At 37.0% G+C, this 24,854-nt stretch overlaps 1 protein-coding gene across 1 annotated transcript in view; it reads left to right on the top strand.

The window, feature by feature from the left end:
* Positions 1–13,861, top strand: part of LOC107749318 (potassium voltage-gated channel subfamily G member 4-like) — a 26,318-nt gene extending 12,457 nt beyond the window's left edge. The window contains exon 3 of the mRNA XM_016564430.1: positions 12,606–13,861. Coding sequence (XP_016419916.1) covers positions 12,606–13,472 — 867 coding nt within the window. The 3' untranslated portion in view covers positions 13,473–13,861. The remainder of the gene's footprint in view (positions 1–12,605) is intronic.
* The last annotated feature ends 10,993 nt before the right edge of the window (positions 13,862–24,854 follow it).

Raw genomic sequence — 24,854 nt, 5'->3', positions numbered from 1 at the left:
TAATTTTTGTTACCAATTTCAATATCACAAAAAATAATACTAGCCTAAGTAAAAATAAGCTTACTGAAGACAAGTAAACAGTCACAAATTAGGCTACAACAGAACAAAGATCATAAGAAATCGACCTACTTGAAAAACTTAAAGCACTGAATAATATTATGATGTATAAAGAAAATGTACAAATAGACTGAATGGTCTCCACTGTATATATTCAATATACATTCATTCTTATTTATTTGACAAAAGTGATTCAGTCAAGGACAGTAAGTGATTTTCTTTCTGGTGTTTGATTTACATTATTGACACAAATGGCAACAGCAGCTATATTAGGCTGCTTTAGAGGAATAGTTCACCCAAAAAATGAAAATTCTGTTGTTGTTCTAAACCTGTATGAGATTCCTTGTGCTGTTGAATGCAAAATATTATATTTGGAACAATACTGGTAATCAGACAGTTGCTGGGCCCCCATGACTTCCATAGTATGAAAAAAACACTATTGGAGTCAATGGGGACCAGAAACTGGTTGCGATCATTTTTCAAAATATCTTCTTTTATGTTGAGGAGAACAAAGAAATTCATAGAGGTGTAGAACAATTTGAGTTTAAGTATATGATGACAGTATCTTCATTTTTGGGTGAGCTATCCTTTTAAGATCTCATCATTATAGGCAGGATCTCGTATAGCCTAACACTACATATGCTTTATCTTTAACTATTAACGTTCATTTAAGACACAAATAACTGTGTTTACGAGGATAGTTGAAAAGACGAGAATTTTTGACACATAACTGTGTATTTGAACGATTAAGCACAAGGAGCGAAAAGTTTAGTCAGTCGCAATATGAGCAGGTGCGCGCCGCGCGAATCAGGCTGAAACCGTCTTAATGCACGCATTTAACAGACTGAATTCTGCCCCACTGCTTAATGTTCATTAACAGTGTAAACCATTTGTTTGAAAACCTGCTTAAAACGCATTTAAATGATAAGCTTAGCCTACATCTTGATGCGCAAAACGATTGATATATTTCTACCGGATTATCTCCCAACCCTTAAATGAATCTAGAGTTTGTTCAAACACAAAACAATATGCATCCAGTTAATAATCAAACTAACCTTAAAATCTGTGTGGACGATGACGCTGTTTTTTTTTTTTCTGCTCCATGTGCCCGGTTCACTTGCTGTTCCAACAACTTCTAGCTTTAGTAAAATAACCTGATAGCTGGGGATTTTACTGATTAACTTATGTTTTTTTCTGTTGTTTGTATTTGACGTTTTTCATTTTTTGAGCCCCTCTCTCTCTCAGACTTGCTCTCAGATGCAGGAAAAAATTGGGAGGTGATTGCGCTCACATGCAGGTTACAAAATAGGTTTTTATATAACACTCAACAGCAGGAGTTTCCAAGTCACAAAGTGCCAGTGTAGGTCAAAAGTGTTATTGCACCAGAATCACCTTTGTTAAAGTTGGACCTGAGGTCCTGAACAAATTGACTTGCTTGAACTCCTGAAATGAACAGCATGGCTTGAAAGAAAATGTTCAGAACGGGAGCTGTTCTTACGCCTGCCTGCTGTTTACCATTCCGAGCACCAACATCTTTTCAGTTCCAAGGTTACAGAGTTCACAAAAAGACTCTGGAGTGTCTCACAGGTGTACATATAAACAAACACAAATGTGGCTGGTCGTATACAGTGTTTGTCTTTGTTGGTGATATAGTGAAGTGTTTACAAGCTCAGGGTAACTGAAAGGTTCCTGGTTTTAATCACCCGAGTCAGATTGGCAAGTCACTCAAACCCAGGTTGCTACAAGAGGCCCAGATTGCATCATAATACAAAAAAATACCATTTAGAAAATGTAGTGTTTCATTTTGCTTTTCTTTTAAATAATTTAATGGACTTTAAATTTAATACAATAGAAGAGAAGCCACATGAAATGGCAGTGAGAAGATGCATGGGATGCATGGTGTGGTGCTGTAAAGCCATTAATGTATGTGGGCACGTCTGATCATTTTTCCTCGAGCTGCATACTCATTTTTGATTCAGCAGATGCAGAGATAGTAAATGGTGTAAATAGCGCCATCCATCACAAGATTTGTTCCACAAGTAGCTTCATCCCAGAGTTAAAGATGCATTTTTAATGCCCGCCTGCTTGTTATCTTCCCCTATAATTTTCTTGAATTAAATTTGCAAGATGTACACAACTCATCTTGTGCAGGTCACACTTTGTGGGTGCTTTTCTCTCTCTCTTACTACATTCTTGTGCATAGAAATACACATTTTTTTACAAAACAATCACAGTTTTAACTTTTCCACATTGTTTTTAATGAGTTATGAGGCAACAAGAACATGTTTGTTATGCTTTTAAAAAGAAACTGTATACCACTCAAAATGTGTATAATTAAAAATAATAAGGAAATGAGAAAAATGCATACAAAAATATATATATTTAGAAAATATAATTGTAATATTATAGAAATACTTAAATGCATTAATAGGCCTATTTGACTTCCTTTTTTTCCTATTTGACTTCCTTAGAGTTAATATTTTGCGGGGTCACCTTTGACAACAATTACTGTGTCTATCGACAAGAAACTGATGCCTCGACTTCATTAAGTTAAGCCAGAACTGTAAACTGCAGTGTTTAAGCCATTTCACAGATGCTTAATTGAACTGACTGGATCTCTCCAGGACATCACTGTTTTAAGTGTGTATTTTGCTGTATGCTTCAGGTATCTGTCCTGTTTGAAGTTGAATCACCCTTGAAGTCTCAGTGCTGTGGAGGACTGTAACATGTTTTCTCCTAGGACTTTCTTGTTTTAGCTTTATCCATTGTTCTTTGTGTCTCTCTGAGTTTTCTCCCATGCTGTGGAAAAGCATAGCATTATGCAGCCATCGCTATGCTTTACTCAAAGGCCTGAATCATAGCCTTTGCAAGTCCATGAATGCAGACTCTTCTAGCTATGTATGCACAATTTTGTGTTGTTGTATGAAAATGCATTCAAAGAGTTGCCACAAGGGGCAGTGTAGCAACATTAGCATGTAACATTTTTCATTTGCTGTCAGTTTTCTCTTTCAGGTCATTGCCCCATAATGTACATTTAAATTGCAAGAGGTGGTGAAATCCACAGATTTCTATTGTTGGAAAGCAGCGGTTAAGCTACTTGGCTGCTATAATGCTCCAGTGAAAGAACTAGTACTTGGATTTGTCATTGTTCATAGGGTTAAAGCATTTGATTTTTTAGAGACATTCATGAGTTTTTAGGGTCTAATATTGTGGTAGCATTGGTTTCAGATTTGCATGTTCATAATCGCCATGTGGGGCTGGTAAATCTGATGGTGGTTGGTAATTTTACATTTCAGATTTCCTCTCTGAATAGGTTAACTACAATAAATCACAATGTGCACGAGGTGAATGATTTAATATTCAGTTAATTCAGCTTTTTATTTCAGATTAATTCACTTAAATGTCTTGACATTTTCTCACCTTGACATTAGAAAATACTTTTTCTCTATTTCAAACTAATTCTCGGTTATGTACTCAATGTAACTCAATGGAATGAGAATACAAATGAAGATATGTTGAAGAATATTGGTAATCAAACCATGCTGGTGCCCACTGACTGCCATTGTATGGACAAAAACGCTGAAATTTCTCAAAATATCATCTTTTGTGTTCCACAGAAGATAGAAAGGCCAGAGGGTGAGAAAATATAGACTAAACTTTAATTTTTGGGTGAAATATCCCTTTTAGCATTGTTTATTTCCAACAAGCACCCATTTCCTTCATTCTCTTTACAGACTAGCAGGGTGAATAAATCTATCCGTTGACCTCTTGGTTATTTTTCCACTGAGATGTTTATGGGCTGGCTGTTAGGTATCCATGTCTGTTCAATGTCTCCTGGGTCCTGCCTAAAAGCTAGAGATGCTGCACTGAAAGGGAAGGAGAGGATGTTACAGTGCCATTTACACTTAGGCCAGAAACATACTTGAATGCGTGGCCAACAGCGGAAGCAGACTGTCCGGTTGTACATACTTTCCATGCATTATGTTACTGTAATGGTAACAATAGATACCTCCAACAGGTAGCTAGCAATAAACATGTCACTTTGGTGTGAAAGTCAGAGTTTTATATGTGGCCAGTTGCATTTTTTTCTTTCAGCTGCAGCTAAGCAAAATTAATTGACTATCTCGAGCGAGGGAACGAGCTAAGACATTTATAAGTTAATGGCTGCTACAGCTCTAATTTCTGTAGTCTGATGCAGAGAAGCTCTGGCAGATGAAGACCACAAAACTGGTGGTGCAGGACTACGGCAGTAAACCTTGCTTGACGGGATTTGCAGTAACCTGCCATAAAGGACAGATCAAATGGACCGAGTGCAGCGTCCGTCTCTGGGGATGGGGGAAGGAGGACACTGAAGAGACTGAACAGAATGAGAGCAATGCAGTTAGATGAAACGTGTGGGTGGGTGACCAGTGCCTCCAAAGGTCATGTGGGTGCAGTCGCAGGTAGTTGCAAGCGGATCTGTTTTTTTGTCAGATATATGTGGGTGAGTCGATCTCTGATCTCTTTCAGCAGACAACTCTTCGCAGCCTTTCTCGACACACACAGCTTATCACAATCAAGTTCAGTGGAAACTGAGACACAGTGAGTGCGAAAGGCACTCAAAAACCTCCCAATGCACAATCGCAGACTCTAATCATAAAAATGGAATTTGCAGTGTAAAGCGGAATGTCACAGAATTTGGTAAATTTGGATGAATAAATCAAAAGAAGGGTTGTGCACTTTCTATAACAAATTGAGATATGGACTAGTGACTGTAAATATTAAATTGCAAAAAAAAAAAAAAGTTATTTATATACAAAATATCTACCAGGAAGAACCGGCCGAAGAACAGCAGAGTCGTGGTAGAAAGTTCGGAGATGGTATTAAAGTAGCTGAGTTTAAATGTATTGTATGAATTGCACTTACTATGGAATAAAAAATATGGGGTGTCTATTTACATTTAGATAAAAGTAGCTTTAAACCATCAGCTCCAGTGGCGCAGATGGATAAGCGTGTGTCGTTGGCTTTTTGACGCGATCGACCCGGGTTCGATCCCGTCTTTTGCCGAACTTTTTTTTCCTCCCTTTTCAAATCGTTTGGCAAAAGGCGGGATCGAACCCGGGTCGATCGCGTCAAAAACCAAGGGCACGCGCTTATCCATCTGCGCCACTGGAGCTAATGTTTTACAGCTTTGTGATTTGCTTCGCACTTCTCGGCCACCATAACATACAGCACCTACACAATATCGACACACCACAGTTTTATCTACCACACATGCTCAAGCATGCATGACTCTCATGGTGTTTTCACTACACATGACCTTCACGTGACCTTCATCTCCAACATGTCACAAGCATGTCACCATTACATTTGATAAAAACTTTCATCAGATACACACAGAAGCTGAATGGTCTTCACTGCTACCCGCCAAAATAAAAGTTTGTTTTTATTTGAAGAAATTATGATGCAAATACATGTTGTATATTAGAATGTACTTCCCAAAGAAATAATAATAATATTTATACAGTTTGAGTTTATTAGAGCATAGTTTTTAACGAATATCACAGTAAACCTCCATTGTGCAGCAATTTGTTTGCCAAAAATGATGTTAAAATGTCATTGTATTACATTGTAAAAGATTAATTAAATTGTTTTTAATGACAAATTACAATTTGTTTGTTAATCATTCATTTGATTACTAACATTTTTGATAATAAATTTGTATTAAAGTATAACACACAGAATCCAGAAAAATGGAAACAGACAAAAAATAAATAAATAAAATAAAACTCTTCATATGACACTATTATTTTAAAATTGTTATTATTATTATTATTATTATTAAATTGTTAGTTTTATTAAATTAATTGATTAGACAAAAACCATTTTCATTATTAAAGTTTAGTTAAGCTATTAAAACGGAATCCAGAATTTTTTTTCCAGAATTTGGGAAAAATAAAACAGATTTCATAGTGCCTACCAACTCGCTCTGTCTTCTTCCATCCCTTCATTACTCTCCATTATAGGAGCATAAGGTGAGGAGAAGAGAACGAGTGTGTCTAGGTTAAAAATACGGAGTGCTTAGCAAGCGGGAGATGGAGAGGCAGGTGTTTAAGATTCTGAGACCGTCTCGCTGTGTACTTTAGCTAGCGCATCGCTGAGCCGTACCATCCCACTCTGCGCTTTATACTTCAGGTTTCTGGGCTGGGATGGATAGAGACAGAGAAAGATGGAGAAATGTTTTGCTGTTTGACAAATTATTATGCAGGAGGAAAAACTGAGTGGAGTGCATTTTGGAGGATTACACAGATTAAAGCATCAGGCTGAAACTGGATGTGCGTGTGCTGTTAGAAAGACTTGATGAGATAAAGAAAGGCTTTAAAAAATAAGAAGTTAAGGTGACGTAAGCTGGAAAGCCAAGTCGTTTCAGACACAGAGCAAGCTTTGCGTTTTGATTAAAGATTATGAAGACAAACATTTTTCTTTGAAATAACATGTACTGTTACAATTTAAGAAAATAGGTTTAGTTTTTAACTTCATATTGACTTCATTATCTCAGCTGTTTCTCCCAGACAGCAGTGTGATTAAATGAAGAGCAAACTTTTTATTATTATTATTTGATTATTAAGTTTCTGTAGTATTACTTTTTGATTGCTACATTTACCTGATAGACCTGCTGTACCTGCACTGTTTATTTCATTTATATCCTTTTTATATTTTAATTGTCCTTATTGTTTGTTTTTGTATCTTTGTTCCCATTTTTAATAACAAAGATCAAATAATAAATATATATGACTATCACGATATGTATTGAAAAATTTTGTGTGTAACAAGATTTTGGTCATATCGCACATAACCGAGAACTCTGTTCTGGGTTCCCACTGTCCTACCTAGAAATAACAAGAAGTTTCAAAAAGCATGAAATCTTGAAAGGTCACTGAAAAGTCATAGACATTTCTCTAGTGAATATATTTTTTCCTAGTTATGAACTCACAAAAGACTGGGCTAGGAGAAAGTATTTTCAATAGAGAAATCTCACACTTCACCCGTAAGTCTCCTGACCTATAATTTTATGTTCTCTAGGAGTGTGTGTGTGTGTGTGTGTGTGTGTGTGTGTTTGTATTTTCCAGGGAGTAAAATGGAGGTTGGTTGCCAGAAGCGAGTATATCTGATCATCTGTCATGTTCCTGTCTGTCTCTGCTCTGTGACTATATTAGTGCGCAGCAGACGGGTGAGGGTTTCTGGGTTACCGTGATGTAGTCCCAATCACTCCATCTCTGTCTCTGCATCTCTCTCAATCCCTGGCAATGACCTCAAGGTCATTTTGACATACACCTTCATCAGCACACACAACCTGGTAAATACCCAACATGACAGATTGAGCACGCTGTTACAGATTTTTTGCTTACTTTATCCTTTATGTCTTTGAAACAACGTTCAATCAGAATATTGAATAGAGAGCAGCCGCGGGAGGTGAGAGTACAGCGATTTAAATAAAAGCAATATGCTGACCTCGACAATTTCCTGCCAGCGGTCTTTTTCTAGGAGCTCAGAATGACGTGGCATTATTGATTCTGCGCCAGGAAATGTTCGACAACAAATATTTTGGCAAGAGAAAGTGAAAAAGAGTGAGACAGGATAAATAATGGACTTAGATAATGGAAGAGAGGTATGGAAAGAGAGACTGGCCTGGGCTCATGTCTGATGAATTGGAGCAGGAAGACACGATGAGCAGCAGCGGTGCGGTGGAGAAGACTTAATCACATTGCATCATATCACATACGGCTACTGTCCAGCAGCATGTTAAACATCCATTTACCCCTGTTTTGTTGATTTTATGTTTTTTGGGCAACAGTCATTACTCTTGCCTGTAAAAAAAGTGTTCTGAGAGAGTCCTCAGCCTCATATTTTATCACTTGTTTGACAAAGTCACAAGCTCGAAAACATCAAAGACAGGACATCAGTCTTAGAACGTCTGTAAGCTTTGTGATATCTGCTTTCCTCCTAGTCTCACTTCAATCTCTCTCTCTCTCTCTCGTGGTGGATTGCAGACTGAAGTAAACGGCCACTACTATGATTGGCTAACAGTTTTGAATGTTTGACATCGTACATTACTCATAGATAAACGCTGCTGTAATTTAGGTCAAAAATGCATAAATAACTCATACATACCAAACAATCTGTAAGAAGAGACAAAGCAATAGTGACTACATAATAAAAACAGTTACTCACAGTTGTGTTGCGACATTACTGTCAGATCTAATATAGTCGGCACAGCATCATCTTTTAGTTTCAATCTTTTTGAAAAAAGATTTTAAAAAAAAAAAAGTTTCGAATTGTGCCTCCATGGGAAAATGAAGTGAACAAAGGACCTAATTCTTACTGACGCGGTCTGGATCTTCATTAAAAATAAAGTTCATTCACTCTTTCCTAACGTTGGGATCAGAAGGCAACGCAAACACTGTTTTTCCACAACTTGGTACTGCACAGCATCTTGTTGTCTTCAGAGCCATCTTTATCGTTTGGTTTATGTGTAGACCTGCGCGTTCACCACTCTCGTAAACACTACATGCGCAAATTGGTGAGCAGGGCTAAACAGGCAGTGATGTCCAAGCTGGCGTTGATCTTCTACGGAGGCGGCGCTTATCTACACTATTACATCATAGAGTAGAACATTCCAAAAGCTGTCGTTTTGGCAGACTGCCTTCAATAAAAGCTGCTTTTAGTTTTGAGTTTTGAAACTTACCGGATGTTTTTATAGTACAATGACCTCTTATATGTCAAAAAAGATCAAGGAAATTTTGGTTTCTCAGTTCATGACCCCTATAAGATGTTTTTGAAAGGTGTCTATGTATATATATATATATATATATATATATATATATATATATAACCTTAGTGAACTAGTGTAACAAGTTGCTCAGTTGGTGCAGTTTAATGAATCAGTTGGTGAATTGGTCTCATTGAATCAGTTCGGATGACTCACTGAACAGTAGGTTTTGACTGTGCTCTGTGCCGCCTACTGGAAAATATCCTGTAGAAAACTGGGTTGTGCCTATGTATCAATTGCTTTACAAAGTTACATTGTAATTTAGGAAATTTTTATTTTATTATTTGTTTTATTTTTTTGTTTTGTTAGAATAAAAAGTAGACAAATACTGTAAAGACATTTGGAAAAGAATCACATGAATGCACGTCATGGTTTGAAATTTGACAACTTTGATAAATGTGTAAAATGAGATTTGATTTATTTGATTTAAAAAAAGCTTAACATATTCTGACAATTCGTCTTCAGTTCCTTCTCTATACCATTTAATATTAAATCATTCAGTTGCCCTGAGTAATACAGGACTTTGCCCAAGGCCCAAATAGGGCTTTAAAATCTGATAGTATTGAAACCTAGTTGCAAGTGTTTTCCACAACTTAATTTGAGTCTTTCTATAAAAACTTGAATGTTAGATGTTGAAAGTAATATACTTTATGGTTTTCCAGTATGCCTTCTGCTATATGTGCCATACTTATGCATTTAGGGCTAGATTCCTGCTGCGGTTTCATTCCTCATGAATAATATTTTTTGATGAATATCTGATGCATTTCCATAAAAATATAAAATGTAAAAATGTTTGGAGGACTGAGATCAAATTGGAATTTTAGGAAACAGATGACCCCAGGGGTTTGTTTCCTATGTGTTTACATGTATAAAGCAGGGTGCGCACTATAACAAGCTTTGAGTTCTGTACATACCTGTAATCTATTTGGTGTTGTTTATCAGATCCTCTAGTAGTGTACAGTCAGATGAAAGAATCTGTGTGTGTACCACTTTCAATTATTCAACTCTCTGTCCAACCCCTCGTCTCTTTCTGACATCCCCATTCCGGGGCCCCATATCTCATTCACTAAGCAGCTCATAGATCGAATTATCCCAACTGCATTTCGTTTTCAATACATCCATTTATGCATTCTCAGACCCTCCCTCTAGATTCAAACAGCCAGCCAGACCACCTAACATTCAATCAGAGACTCATACCGGAAAGATGACTGTCAGTTTGTATAACCTGTTTAGTGCTAACAAAGACTGCGATGTCCTGGCAAGACTAGGATAGTAGTTCTGTGTTTGGTTGTTTTATGCCTCCGTTTTGCTCTGGGACTGCAGCAGTTGAGTTGAGCCAAACCTATTCCAACCATCCTATTGATTTTACTGTGTCATTATACTCTGCTATTCACCCAGAATGCATCTAAATCCCATATGCAAGTGCTGCTATTCAAGGCTGAATGGTTTGGTCACAAAATCATGCTCTGATTGCGCTTTGAATTGCTAAGGCAAGTCACTTTAGTTGAATACTATAAACATATATATATAATACTATAAAAATATTCGATTTTATTTTGATTATTTGTGCAGCCCTATTGCTATGTATGCTGATCTCAGAAGCCCTGGTGGAAGTCTTCATGGTAAGCTGCTCATCAGCTCTGTAGGTAATTTCTAAATGTATGGCTGTATAGATGCTGGGGCTATGGTTGATTGGTTTGGGGCACAATGTAGGGGGGATGTCATTGACATTTCTAGTGGCATTAGCACTGAGAAATTGACAATCAGCCTGACGAGTTGCAAATTGTTATCCTTCTTTATCATGCATAATGTCTGCAGCTGCAGTCACAACCACTTCACCCCGCCGCAGGGAGATGAGGAGCAAAAGTCATAGAAATGAGATGAAAAGAAGGTGTTGGAGTAGAAGTAGGGAATGAGAATGACTGAGAACTGGGGAGAGTGACAGAAAGGGAGTGAGAGGGAAAGGGGACAGTGTACGTGCTGGACGGAGAGGGACAAATTGTGTGCTGAGCATTTAAAATTGCTGAATTTACAGCAATGAATCACCTCAGAGCTGCTGCAGTTTGATAATAAGTCCACTCTAACTGCGAGTCTGTTGCTCCTGTGAAAGCTTGAGAATTTACAAAGGCTTTTCAGAATTTTAAGGCAAGAAAAAGCATGAATGCGTTTTGAAAGTTTTTTGTAAGATGTAATTGTGGCAGAGTGAGCTTCTTACGGGAAGGCAGGGTGTTTATAGAGTGAGGAAACCTGTCTGCACTATTTTAGTTTAATTCTTGATTCTGATTGTTTCAAGGTCATGAGTTTCTACTGCATTGCTATGTAGTAGTTCACAGTTTGTACTTGAGATTTACAGGTTGTTTTGTTTACAATAAAAAATCAATACTAAAGATTTTTCTCTTTAAGTGTCCTATAACCAAAATGCAGATTTTAAATTGTTTTATTTCTGTTCATCATTAGAGTACAACAATATAAAACATGCGTTACATACATTTTATTATCCTATTATATATATATTCCTCCTTTTTTTGGCTGTTAAAATATTATGCTTAAAATATTTTGCCATTTATTACTTTTCCACAGGAAGTGGAAAAGTGTCAATATCAGTAAAAAAAAAAAAAAGTCAAACTAAGTATTGATCTTTACTAAAACAATGGCTTGAGGTAAACACTTTATGAAGACATGTAGAGTACATGTGCTACACACAAAGTCCACCATCAATTATTCCTTACATTTGTTCTCTGAGGCTGTTTCATAGATCATAGATCTTACCATACTGTTCCGAGCATTTGCTGAAATGTAATATTTTTTCTTTGACTGTTCACATTTGTAAAAATGACACATACCTGCATCACTGTGAACAGTCAGCTGACCTTAAAATACCTGTGAGTGAGCATGTACAGAAACAATAACTTCACACGTTTTACCAGCATATATGCACATAACAACAAAACCCTTACATCTGCAAGGGCCTTCAAGTAGCAGCAAATTAAACAGCTAATTTGCTAACATGGCATGACTGTGATACATTCCCTCGAGTTTTGCTTGAACTAATGCATCTCACCAAATATTAATTCAATCTGCTATCTCAGCATGTTTCCACTGATTCTGCTTGCTCCTCCTTTGGTTTTCAAGATCTTAGCAAGGCACTTACTGGCGCTGAATGATAACGACATTACAAAACGGTGTGACGATACTGTATGCACATGTTAACAGAATGTGTGATTTCAGATCTGGCTGCATCAGATATGTGTAGTTTCAAGGATCACATCTACAGGCATGCCACATGAAGAGAAAATCTAATTTGGGTCACTTCCAGCATGTTGCTTGTATAGGGGGTTTAATTCAGACATTTCAAGGTCAAAGTGGTCTGCTTTGTCTTTTCTGTTAGCCCTCCTTCCACCACCGCCTCAATTTGACCTCTGACTCTGGCTAATTAACTGATACAGCTTGACTTATTGGTTAGTGTGACTTGAATACTAAAAGTAAACACTGAGTTTTTCTGGAAAATGGCTATCTGCCCTCTCCTTATCTTATTTATTTTCCTTCCCCTTTTTTTGTATTACTGACCAACCTTTTACTCTCTGACGTATTTTAAACCTCCCTTTCGCAAACATTTTTGTACTTTAACTTCTAATATGCCAAGCCTAATTCATTGATTTTAAATTTAGATGCAAAGCGTTTTACTGAAAATAATTGAATTTAGAATTAAATTAGTTTCTCACTCTCTCTCCCTCCGCAGGGTGTGTGCTCCCAGAAATGCTTCCACATGTTCATCGTCGAGACGGTTTGTGTGGCCTGGTTCTCCCTGGAGTTTCTGCTACGGTTCATGCAGGCGCGCAGCAAGCTGGAGTTCCTCCGTGGACCCTTGAACATCATCGACGCCATGGCCATCCTTCCATACTATGTGTCTCTAGTAGTGGATGAGAGCCCCACCAACGAACATGAGCGACCCTCTGGAGGTAAGGGCTACCTGGACAAGCTCGGGTTGGTACTGCGGATCCTGCGTGCCCTTCGGATCCTGTACGTGATGCGGCTAGCCCGCCACTCTCTGGGCTTGCAGACGCTGGGGATGACGGTGCGGCGGAGCACGCGCGAGTTCGGCCTGCTGCTGCTCTTTCTCTGCGTAGCCGTGACGCTCTTTTCGCCTCTGGTGCACCTGGCGGAAAGCGAGCTGACCGGAGTGCAGGATTTCAGCAGCATTCCCGCCTCTTACTGGTGGGCGATCATCTCCATGACTACAGTGGGTTATGGGGATATGGTACCTAGAAGCATACCTGGTCAGGTGGTGGCACTCAGCAGCATCCTGAGTGGGATCCTAATCATGGCTTTCCCAGCCACTTCCATCTTCCACATGTTTTCCCGCTCCTACCAAGAGTTGAAACAGGAGCACAACAGGATCTTTAAAGAGGAGTGTGCGGCAGCCGCAGCGGCTACCGCAGGATCCGATGATGAGCAGGATGGAGGATGGGTGGCCTTTCCTCCTCCCAGACTAGTTCTTACTCCAGACACAGAGACGCCTGGCTCCCTTGAAGACCTTTCTCTTCTCGGGAATGGTGGAGAGACTTCCGGGAATAACCAGCACCCGTTACCAGCTGGAGCCTTTTAAGTGATGCACACGCGTTGTACTCTTCTCTAGATCAAACCTGTTCTTCCATGCCCTCATAATGAACCCTCTTGCAGTGGACAGGGTGAAGTTAAAGGGCTTTGAAGCTATTTTGTCTTCCATCAGCCACAAGCTGATCATGTCTCATTAAAGTACTAATTCCTTCATATTCACACTGTGGACATTTAAGATTTAGCACTCCATGAAAATCCATGCAATAGAAGTAAAAAATAAAGCTTGATAGTTTAACTTTAAAGCCTTGTTCCACACAGTTAGACATACAGCAGAGAAATCTAGGTTCCTCAAATTAACTGTCTAATATTTTTTAACAAATCCAAAGATGTGCTTTTTTTTTGTTGACTGTTTCAGGTTCAAGAATTGCTCTTCCAGAGAATGTGCACTTGAAATGCCCTGCACCGGTTTGGGACAGACATGCTCTTGTACAGCTCCAAATAAAAACAGCAGTAATCTCAATGTCCTGTCCTGTCCTGTCCTGTTTTTTAGGGTTCATAGAAGGATTTTCTAATCCTCTTCTTTGAAACGCTCAATCATTAGACACAGTCACCCTGTTCTCTTCTCTTCATTTTACGAAACTGCACTTATGTGCCCCTGCCATCTGCCAGCTCTGACATGCAGCAGTTAAAGAGTGATGAATCTATGATTGTTTAAGGTTTTATTGCTAGAGTTGAGATTCAGCCATGTTGTGACCTCAACAAGGTCAATGTAGTTTTCGTCATCTTCTTGCTGATTTCCCCATAGGAGAGTCTGTTGCCCCCAGGTGAAGATCTTCTCTGTATAAGGTCAAAAAATTGTCCCACTGCCCAATGCTTGCAGGGTCCAGCTGGTGGGGGGAGAATCGTGATTAGGCTGGGGATTAACATGCAATAAATTCATAGAGATAAAAAGTCCTTCCGGAGTCAGACTCTGTGACGGACTTTGCTTTGTCAACAAATAACAAATTTGCACCTCTAATCCAATTATTCAGTCATGTTGCATCGGATGCTTCGCCGAAAGTCCCAGAAGACTGAGTCATGGATCGGGAAAAGGTACAGAGGAAACCAAGAGGATTTGATGGACCAATCAAATTACATGTGTAGCTTTTCGCAGGATTAACCAGCTGGTTGAATCATTAAATGTACATCAGCTTGTTCTTGATGTAAAGGTTAAACCTGTTTATCACTTGTTTTTCTTTCATGATAGACACAAGCAGTGCCAGGTTCAGGTCTCAGATGGTCCAGGGGTGTCTCAGTCCACTATTAAGTAACCAGATAGTCAACAATTTCTGTCAGAATCACTATATTATACTAGAAATGTCATCATACTCGTCAAAAAAGTGGATAAGAGTATACTTCATAAAGCCAACAAATGACACCATGCTATTCTCTACAGCGATGTTGTTGATAAATGCCAGCTATATTTAATGCACAACTGAAATTGTGTTGCAGGTCATTGAGTCATTGGCATCTCAATGTTTAGTGCTTATATTCATGTTCACATTACACTGATCCTAAACTGTTATGTAACATAACCGGGAAGAGAAAACCATATTCTTATCCGTTTTGATAGAACGTATTCTATTGCGGTAACAATTCATATGAACTTAATAACCATCTGCACCATTTAACAGCATTAAATGGGGGGAAGCTTCGTGAGATATGCCATCAGCTGAGCTATAAAGATGCTTTTAGCCACAGTGCTTATTGAAAAATCTTGTTGAAGGATGGCTTGAATGATTTATCATATGCCATTATTTATCAAGGAAGGCCATATCTAGATGGCAAGTGTCTTCTGCTGGCATCAGTGATTGATGTAGAAAGCATCAAGAAGGGTTTAAGAGGCAATCTATCAGATCTTTTTGATGGAGAGATTGATTCCTATTCGGTAGGTAGGTGCTTTTTAGATTTCAAAGTGTAGTAAACCTAATATTTAGTTCTCTCTTCAAGTCAACCCTTTTATGGTGCAATCTAAACAATAGGTCAATGATGCGTGTGTGTTTTAACATTTCAGAGTGTATAGTGGTGGTTGAATGTTATGGTTGTGTGTTTGTGACAAGTACAACGCAGTACATGGATGGATGGCCGGTCATTGCAGTCTCTCTCAATCACCCATGACTTTTAAAGCTGATCATGCTCTTCATTTATCATCTAGGACTCAGAAGGCCAACATTCACATTTTGCACAAAAACAGAGTCATAATTTAGTTTTCCAGTACCATTTCCCAACCTTTTTCTGACCCTTAGAATTAAACAGGCTTATTTTTTGCCACTGTCCCTTTAAGATTTTTAAGATGCCCTTTTCACATGTGAAATCAGTAAAAGCACTTTTATATGCTTATACACATCTTTCAATAACAGCCACTTGGCAAAGCCTGCTTTACATTGTGACATTTTACAAAACACTGAAATATAATGCATAAACTGTGAAGGTCAGGCTAGAATGATCAAAAACTGTACTTGTTTTTAATGGCAGGATATTCATTTTACTGATATCATTAGTTCTAATGGTGTTTAGAATGCTAGCTTTTATGTTTCTTACTTTCTTATTACTTGATCGTGACTGAGCAGCCCAGTTTATATACGCTGAATTGACGTTATTGATGTGTAAATGTGGGTGCCCTTACGAAAAATAAGTTTATTCAAGTGTGCTATTAGTATACTTCTTTTAAACTAAAAAATAGGAAAGTATACTTTTAGTCTACTTTTTATGTACTTCTCAGAAATAAGTTTACTACTGTTATACTTAAAAGTATACTTTTATATATTAGAAAGTGGGCCAATTTAGTCCCAAGGAGTATTGAAATAGTACACTTACAAGTATACTACTAGTACACTGATATTTGTATACTTACTACATAAAGTATACTTAAAAATATACTTGAACTTTACTTAAGTATACTTACTAAAATAAACTTGAAGTATACTACTTTTTGGTAAGGGTGGTGTCAGACATCAAGATGTTTTTGCAGCGTTGTTTCATTAAATGGCCTTTTTAACGCTTTTTCGCTTCTTAAAAGATCAAGGAAAACTGTATTTCCTATTACATTAATCTTTAAACTCTCCATGATTGGCACGAGTACTGCAGTGCTGTCTGAATGCTTCTATTAGCATATTTGTGATGTTGTCATCATACCATATTTCAGGCTCAAATGTAACTTTTTATCACTGCATTAAGCTTCCTCTTGGCAGAGATACTAGAAGTAAACAGATGTTTGAGTTCTCCATATTCAGTTCAGTTTTGATCTGATATGTCAGTCATAATTGGGCACAGGCTTGTCAGTCGGTCTGTTTCTTTGTAACTGGATTTGATCTTGTGAACTTTGGTTGACATTATAGTGATCTAGATATACAGCATACATTGAATTACCCAGAATGCATTGCCTAATCTCATCTCATCTTGAGCAGATTTTCTGCATTTTTTCAAATACACAGTCGGTAGTATAGATTAAAGAAAGTGTCTCTTGTGATGTAACAGTGAGATTAAATGAAAACTTGCTATATATCATGTATTAAATATGTTTTGACTTGTCACATCCTGCAGCTTTTTTGCTTTCACTGTGGACAGACAAATAGCTTGACGTTGTAAACGTATTGCATTGCTTCTAGCTACGACACAGTGTCATTCTTTCTCTCTTCTGTCTGTCATGATGGTAAGAGCCTCAATGGGCAGTAAGCTTCCCATTAATCTTAGCTGACAGCTTGACCATAGATGTACCGCGCAGCGTGGCAATGAAATTCTGGAAAGGGTCTCGCTTGGAAAGTTAAAGCGTTCCTCTTCTCTGTATCACATGAGCATCATCATTGCAGTAGTTCTAGGTGGAGGTTTTATTGAACATTAGAGACCTTAGTGTCTTTGACAGACAGCTGTGATTGGAGCCATTCCTAGTATTTCTTTAAAGGCGAAGTTTTAAAAATGAATCAAAGGCTCTAGGAGGAGGCGTTTTCAGCATTTTTGTCCAGGCTTACTTCACTGTGAGTATCCATGTATTATTTATACACCACACAAAGCTGAGCGAAAGAGTAGGAGGGACAGTTCAAGCACTCATTCATATGCAGAATTAGTCGGGTTCATTTAAAGAGTGCCATATGATGTGTTATCAGCTAGTAAACTCGGATTAGATATTACATCTGTTCATTTGCAGCATCTGGCTCATAAGCATCTCTATTTCCTAGAATAAGTCTCATTCTCTGTTCAAAAAGAGAAAAGTACTGTAAACATGTTTTGTTGGAACATTGTTCATCATCCTGAGAAGCTAGAAGGTGGTGGAGTAAAACAATAAATATTAAATGAGTTTCAATTACATTTGTTCGATTTTTTAAAAACAAATGTCATGTTTACAATAATGCAATCACAGTGGAAGTGTATGGGCCTTCAACTTTTCACTGTACACAAATAAAAAGGCTACCTGCAATGTGCTGTTTATATACTATTTATATAGAGGCTGATGATGCTTTTTACATTTTCTTTCTTAGTCAGGTTTCTCAGGCTCTTAAGCAGGTGTTTGTGCATGATGACTTTTATTCCTGCCGTCAAATGAGCCACTTGTGAAGCAGGTGTTCTGCTGATGTCTGCTTGATGATCTGCTCAGGTACAAAGTGTCTTTTTGTGTCCCTTAGAAACCACCAACAAACTGGAACTGTAACAGGCCTTCCATCTTGCTGTTTATATACTATTTATATAGAGGCTGATGATGCTTTTTACATTTTCTTTCTTAGTCAGGTTTCTCAGGCTCTTAAGCAGGTGTTTGTGCATGATGACTTTTATTCCTGCCGTCAAATGAGCCACTTGTGAAGCAGGTGTTCTGCTGATGTCTGCTTGATGTTCTGCTCAGGTACAAAGTGTCTTTTTGTGTCCCTTAGAAACCACCAACAAACTGTGTCAGATTTGGAACTGTAACAAGCCTTCCATCTCATAGACAAACTAATATAATGTAGTTGACGTTTTTAGTATCTTGTCGTGAAAAATGAGGTTTTGTCTCTTAAACTGTAATGAAAATGACTGCTTATACTGTGATATGTCTGCTATTAGGTGATGGTAACCAACATCTGTTCTTCTACATTACTCCAAAGTGGTGTAGTTTGACGTTTGAGACAGAAATAGATTGAGTCGATGAATAATGCTAGTAAATACTAATTTGATAAGGTAAATGAAACAAACAGAGAATAGTGACTTTATAATTACTGCAAAGTCATAATTTAACTGCATTGCAGCATCGTTAGCAAGCTTTGCATTTCATCTCTGGTGCTTGAAATGTCTAAAATGGGTGTTTTATGATATTGAATTTCTGTATATCATCCCATAAACAGATCGGATGTCAAAGGCTATGTTCATTACTGCATACTGCGCAATACTGTACATACTCAAAGCTTTTTTTGTAAATATGTGAAATGCATTATAAAATGTTAAACATTTTTTAAACAGTAGTAAATTATTGTCACAATTTTTCATTCAGGATACCGGACTAGTAACTTTCTGACATCCAATCAAATATGAGAAAGATGTTAAAAATCATATTAATAGTACTTCTAGGTCATTTGTTATTCTGGAAATGGAAGGTTAGGTGGAGTCCATTGTATTGTGTGATACATTACATTGTATTCCATACATATATTCCATGCATTGTGTTCTGTTGTAAACTGCACATTTTAGTAAAAATAGTAGGTCATACATTTATTCATTTCATGCAGGTGTATTCTATATGCATACTGCAGACATTTTTAAGAGTCATAAATTATGCCATTAGTTGCTGTTCTGGTTGCTGGAAGTGCTATAATTGCTGTAATAATACAAAATTGTTCTGATGTTCTACAGAAGCTGCTATGCTGGAATCATACATGAACAAGAGAGGTCAGAGAGACAGGTGGAGGGCCGAGATGAAGCAGGTATCTAGAGATAAGAAGGCAGATACAGGACACTGATGATTACTGTCTTTAAGGGCAGATTAAATGGCAGTGTTAATCATCTGATCACCATGGGTAATTAGTTCCAACTTCTAACATCCTAGAACCAATCGATCAAAGCTCACTCTAAATAGCCCACAGACAGGGACGAGCTATTCTAGAGGCCATGGTGACCAGAATGATGTCATGTCAGGGAATGTAGAAATGTCCCTGAATCAGTTATGCAACTGTGACTGTAATGTATTAATGGGCTTCATCAGACCTCAAGAAGGATGGTGGTGAATCCATAAAATGTCCACAGACAAATTATTTCATTTATGATTTATAATCACCTTTCCCCGGGTCTGGGTTCTAACACTCTGCAAAAATTCTCAAACTACCTTTTATTATCAGCAGGTACAGTGGAGTAGGAGAATGGAATCACAGATAGAAGAAAGAATAGGAAATTCTGAACTAGTCAGATATCATAATTGTAGAACTGGGTTTTATTTCCTTTCTCTCATCTCTCCTGTGCAGCTCCAGCACAGATATCATCACTATATCATCAGTCTCACTCTGGATCACTGCCAGATGTTTGCTTGCCTAAAATCAAGAAATTGAACGCCATAAAAACATTTTAAAAAAACTTGTCCACAGGGATCTCCATATGCCACAGAATCAATCGAGCCACCAATTTGACTGCCCCATTTATCTTCAAACATAACGATGGTAGGAGAAAACAAAGTAGTCCAGTTGGATTGAAATTGTACTCCCTCCTTCCTATATTAGATATACAGTGTAATTTGTGATCAATCCCGAGATAGGGAAAAGCGGTAGAAGAAGACTTTGTGGCAGGGCTGGATTGAGTCTTAATCATCCAAACTATCAGCACAGACTGCGAATAAACCCCTGATGGGCCCTTCATTTCGCTCGGTTGGAAATGCACAGAAAACCATCATCTTGCATTAGTTTCCCAGCGCATGCATATATATATGCATGTGTGTGCACACGTCCACACTCTGACATTTTGATTGGCTGTACAGTACGTTTTTTGTTGACTAAATCTCTCTGTGCTCGTGTAAATTAGAATGCCTTGGGCTTTGAGTGCTATTCGTGACGCTGGGCAGATGGTGAGGTTGAACTCCTGAGTGATGAATCAAGGGTTCGAAATATAGATCAGTGCAACACTCTGCAGGGGCTGTGGTAAAAAGAGCACCCTTAAAAGAAACTGTAGATTGGTGCTCGAACAAATATAAAACTTCAATTTAAAATTTAAAATGTTTATGATCTACACTGTAAGAAAAATAAATAAATAACAAAAAAAACTTTATGGTAATTTTCTGTTAGGACATCATCCAGTAATTTTTGCAGACCCTAAATAAAAACCCAATTTGCAAAATTCACAATTCGGGTAAAACACCTTTAAAAACAAAATCAATAGGAAAAATTCCATATTTTTAATACTGTACATACTGTACACATCTGAGCAGTATTAAAAAGTCTGTGTAAAGACACCTAAATGCCACTTTACATTTAGATTTACATTTAGTCATTTAGCAGATGCTTTTATCCAAAGCGACTTACAAATGAGGACAATGGAAGCAATCAAAAACAACAAAAGAGTGCTGTGACAAGGCTCGGTTAGCCGGTTAATCTAGTGTTAGAGGGACTTTTTTTTAAATAAAATTAAAACAAGTCAAAAGAATAGAAAAAGAAAAGAGAATACTAGTGCTAGAGGCTTGTTTTTTTATAATAAATAAAAAGAAAACAAGAATAGATAGATAGATAGAATATAAAAAGAATAGAGAATGCCAGTGTAAGAGGCTCTTTAAAAAAAAAAGAAGTTACAATAGAAAGTTCAATTGAATAATTTTTTAATATATATTTTTTGTATCATATTAATAATGTATTATTTTTTTCTACTTAATTTATTTTATTTCAGTTTTTGCTTTTATCATTTTTATTATTATTATTATATTTGCAGGTTTGGTCCTCCATAATTCATACAGAATAGCCTTGTCAAGCTTGTTGTTTTACTGTATAATGTTTTATTCATGTATGTTTTACACACTTCATAACTTTCTTCTATTAAACCTTTGAGATGTGCAGAAACCTACTAGTTGTTGTTTATACAGTACAATGAAAATGTCCCAGAGGAATTCAAGCCTGGAATTACACATTTTCAGATGAAACGTAAGCAACACGCATGCAAAATAAACTCTTACACCACTCAGTATTCTAAACATACAGCCATGGTAAACCTCAGATATAATAACCCTTCTGTCTTCTGTCTCATTTACATAAGCTCCACCTTTTCCTCATCATATCGCTTAACCTGTGGAGTTTTGACATCATGACAACAGACCAGAGGCTTAGTGCAACAACACACCTGATGGCTACAGGTAAGACTTCTTGCTTCTTTATATCACGTTAACACAGTCTTTATGTCTTCTGTTATTTTTCCATCAGCGTGTGATGCTAAGCTGTGTAAGGATAAGAGGGGAAGGGATGTTTTTTGGTGCTGTGACACCAAATCCTCTTGAGGAGCACAGATGGTCACTATGGACACCAAAACATAACCATGACTATAACAGGGGGCACCTGTGGTATCACACCTTATATAGATGAGTTAGTGGCATAAAAAATATGCAGTACATAGTAATTATTAGCAAATACTCAACAGTCTTCAGATCTCTCTTCAATTTCATCATCATCTTTTTTTTTTTTTAGAAGATGTGAAAAGTGTACCTTCTAAAGACTTTAAATGTAAGAACTGGGAATTGGGAACATGCTCAACAGAGATATAAATGCATGACAAAGTTCATTTAAAGTAGATGCATTTCATTCCATTCAAATTCTCCTTAAATTTTACTTTCTGTCTGTTACTTCTGTTTACATTCAATTTGAAGTAGGAACCAAACTAAATTTCTCAGTTCATTTTGAATTCTGATATAGGCTACTAATTATACAGAAAAGATTTTGAAGATGCCAATATTGTTTAAATTCACAAAAAAAGAGAATCCATGTCTATCTATACCAATTTTCCACTGTTCTAAATCAGTATTCTTAGCTGGAATAGACTGGTCAAGTCTTTTAAAGGAATAGATCACCCAAAAACTAAAATTTTGTCATCATTTACTCACCCTCATGTTGTTCCAAACCTGAATGAGTTTTCTTGCTTATGTTTAACATAAAAAAATATATTTTGAAGAATGCTGGTAATCAAACAGTTGATGATCCCCATTGACGTCCATTTCTTTCCCTACTCTGGAAGTCAATGGGGACCAACAACTGTTTGGTTCTTCAGAATTCTTCAAAATATCTTCTTTTGTGTTCAACATAAGAAAATTTAAATTTTTGGGTGAACTATTCCTTTAAGTCCCAAGTCGCATTTTATAATAAGCTTGCTAGTGGGACAGCTAATCCAAAAACAAAGAGAAATGTATTACTTGAAACAACCACACCACATTTCGATTTACTTTGATTTATCTCCAGAATTGCCCGGCAACTTTGTATCCAAGAAAAAATAATGTGCATTCTGTCTTCGTTCTGGAAGAATATGCTTTGTAACAGAAGCTCCAGAGATAGTAATCTAACAGAGCAATTTCGGTGGAATTGTGATTTAGATGATCTTTATATTCCAATGAGATCCTGCATGGCTGGCTTCTCATCTTTTCGTGATACCCAGGTTTTGTAATCAACAGCAAAGCCATCTGGGTAAGTGCAGAGACACCTGTGCTTTTTGGGTGAAAGCCACTGAAGTGGAAGCACTGCCAGAAGAGAATGCCCTTCTAGCAATGACAATGTAAAAACATACAGTTCAACGTCATAACATGCTATTCCACCCCCACAATATGCATCTTATATTGTTCTGAACCATTTGGAGGCTTAATACTTAACTTATCTTGACCATGTTATCTAATTAGTGTCTATTCACATTTTCATCCTATGAGAGGGATCCTGAACATAAAGACCTTATTATGATGAATGATCCACGGCTCAGCTAATGCTAACCTTCTGTTTAACACCTTGTGGGTCACGGCACCCAAACAGAGATTAATCTGAAAGTTATTTCATCCCTGCTGTGATATCCAGTAACATGAAAATCAGTCTGATTAAGCTACTGTCAGTTTTTACTTTATGAGACGTGTCAAAATTCATGCCTGGAATATGAAATCATTAAACAAGATGCCAAGGTCTGTTGACCAAGGGTAGTCTGATGCAGAGTCCAGAAAGTAAAAGATCACAGATAATCAGGCACTGCACAATATTCGATAACTAACTTGCTGACAGTTGGTTGGTTATTAAAGTTCTTTTTAATTGGATTTCATCCAAGACTGGACCAGCAATTAGTCAGAGAATGTTCAACCTATGAAGCTTTAAACAGGACATGCATCATTTAACTTTATAGCTGATCATGTGAGCATAATATATGTTATTTTAACCTTTTGCTGTTTATCGAAAAAGATACGTTTCTCTAGTTAGTTAGTTAGTTAGTTAGTTATCCCTCTGCCTCTATATTCAAGAAATACCATTCAAAAGTTTGGGGTCAGTAAACATTTTTTTAAGAAATTAATAATTAATACTTTCTTTTGAGAAAGGGTGCATTAAATTGATGTTACAAAAAGATTTCTGTTTTTTTTTTAATGCTGTTTTATGAACTTTTCAAATAGTCCTAAACGTTACGGTTTTCGTAGAAATATTAAGCTGTTTTTAACATAAAAATAATAATAAATGTTTCTTAAGTATCAAGTCAGCATATTAGGATGATTTCTGAAGGATCAAGTGACACTGAAGACTGAAGTAATTGCTGCTAAGATTTAGCATTTTAATATATTTTAAAATAGAAAATTATTTTAAATACAATAATATTTTTAATCATCTTTATTTTTAATCAAATAAATGCAGCTTTGGTGAATATAAAATGCCACTAAAAAAGCATAAAATGCTACTAACAATTGAGCGGTATATTTCTTGAAAGCGGCTGCTTATGTCATATTATTATGTAGTGCTTGATGATTAAGTTGATGATTAAGTTGATATTTATCGCTCAGACAGAAGACAGTTGGACAGACGTAGTGCAGTTTATTATGACGTTTCGGTTTCAGTAATATATCTGAGAATGTCTACATATATTTTATGACTTTCAGTGCTGAAATCAGTTTAGCTATGGCAGATGAAGGCATTATAATATGTATTATCATGTATGTGTCACATTAACATATCACTTAACATGCATGTTGTGCAACCAGCATTCTTTTGGTTCTTCTATTTGGAAGCTGAAGACGTCTGATGTACTTTTTTACTATCCACTTCTTTTTTTTAGCTTTATTTTAGCATCTCTGTAATATTACTCACCATCTATTTCATAATGAATAGTGTGTAAGTGCCTGTCCAGAAGCCAAAAATTACAGCTGAATGAATCTGAAGCTGACCATTTTTATGCACAGTTGACAGTTTAACCTTCCTTTTAGGAAACACTTCCTACTTTACCTGCATAAAAAGGGAGA

Source organism: Sinocyclocheilus rhinocerous, unplaced genomic scaffold (assembly GCF_001515625.1).
Source record: "Sinocyclocheilus rhinocerous isolate Xijiao unplaced genomic scaffold, SAMN03320098_v1.1 scaffold1311, whole genome shotgun sequence".
In the NCBI taxonomy this organism is placed as follows: domain Eukaryota; kingdom Metazoa; phylum Chordata; class Actinopteri; order Cypriniformes; family Cyprinidae; genus Sinocyclocheilus; species Sinocyclocheilus rhinocerous.
The sequence above is the reverse complement of the archived record's forward strand: the minus strand, read 5'-3'. Positions and strand labels throughout refer to the sequence as shown.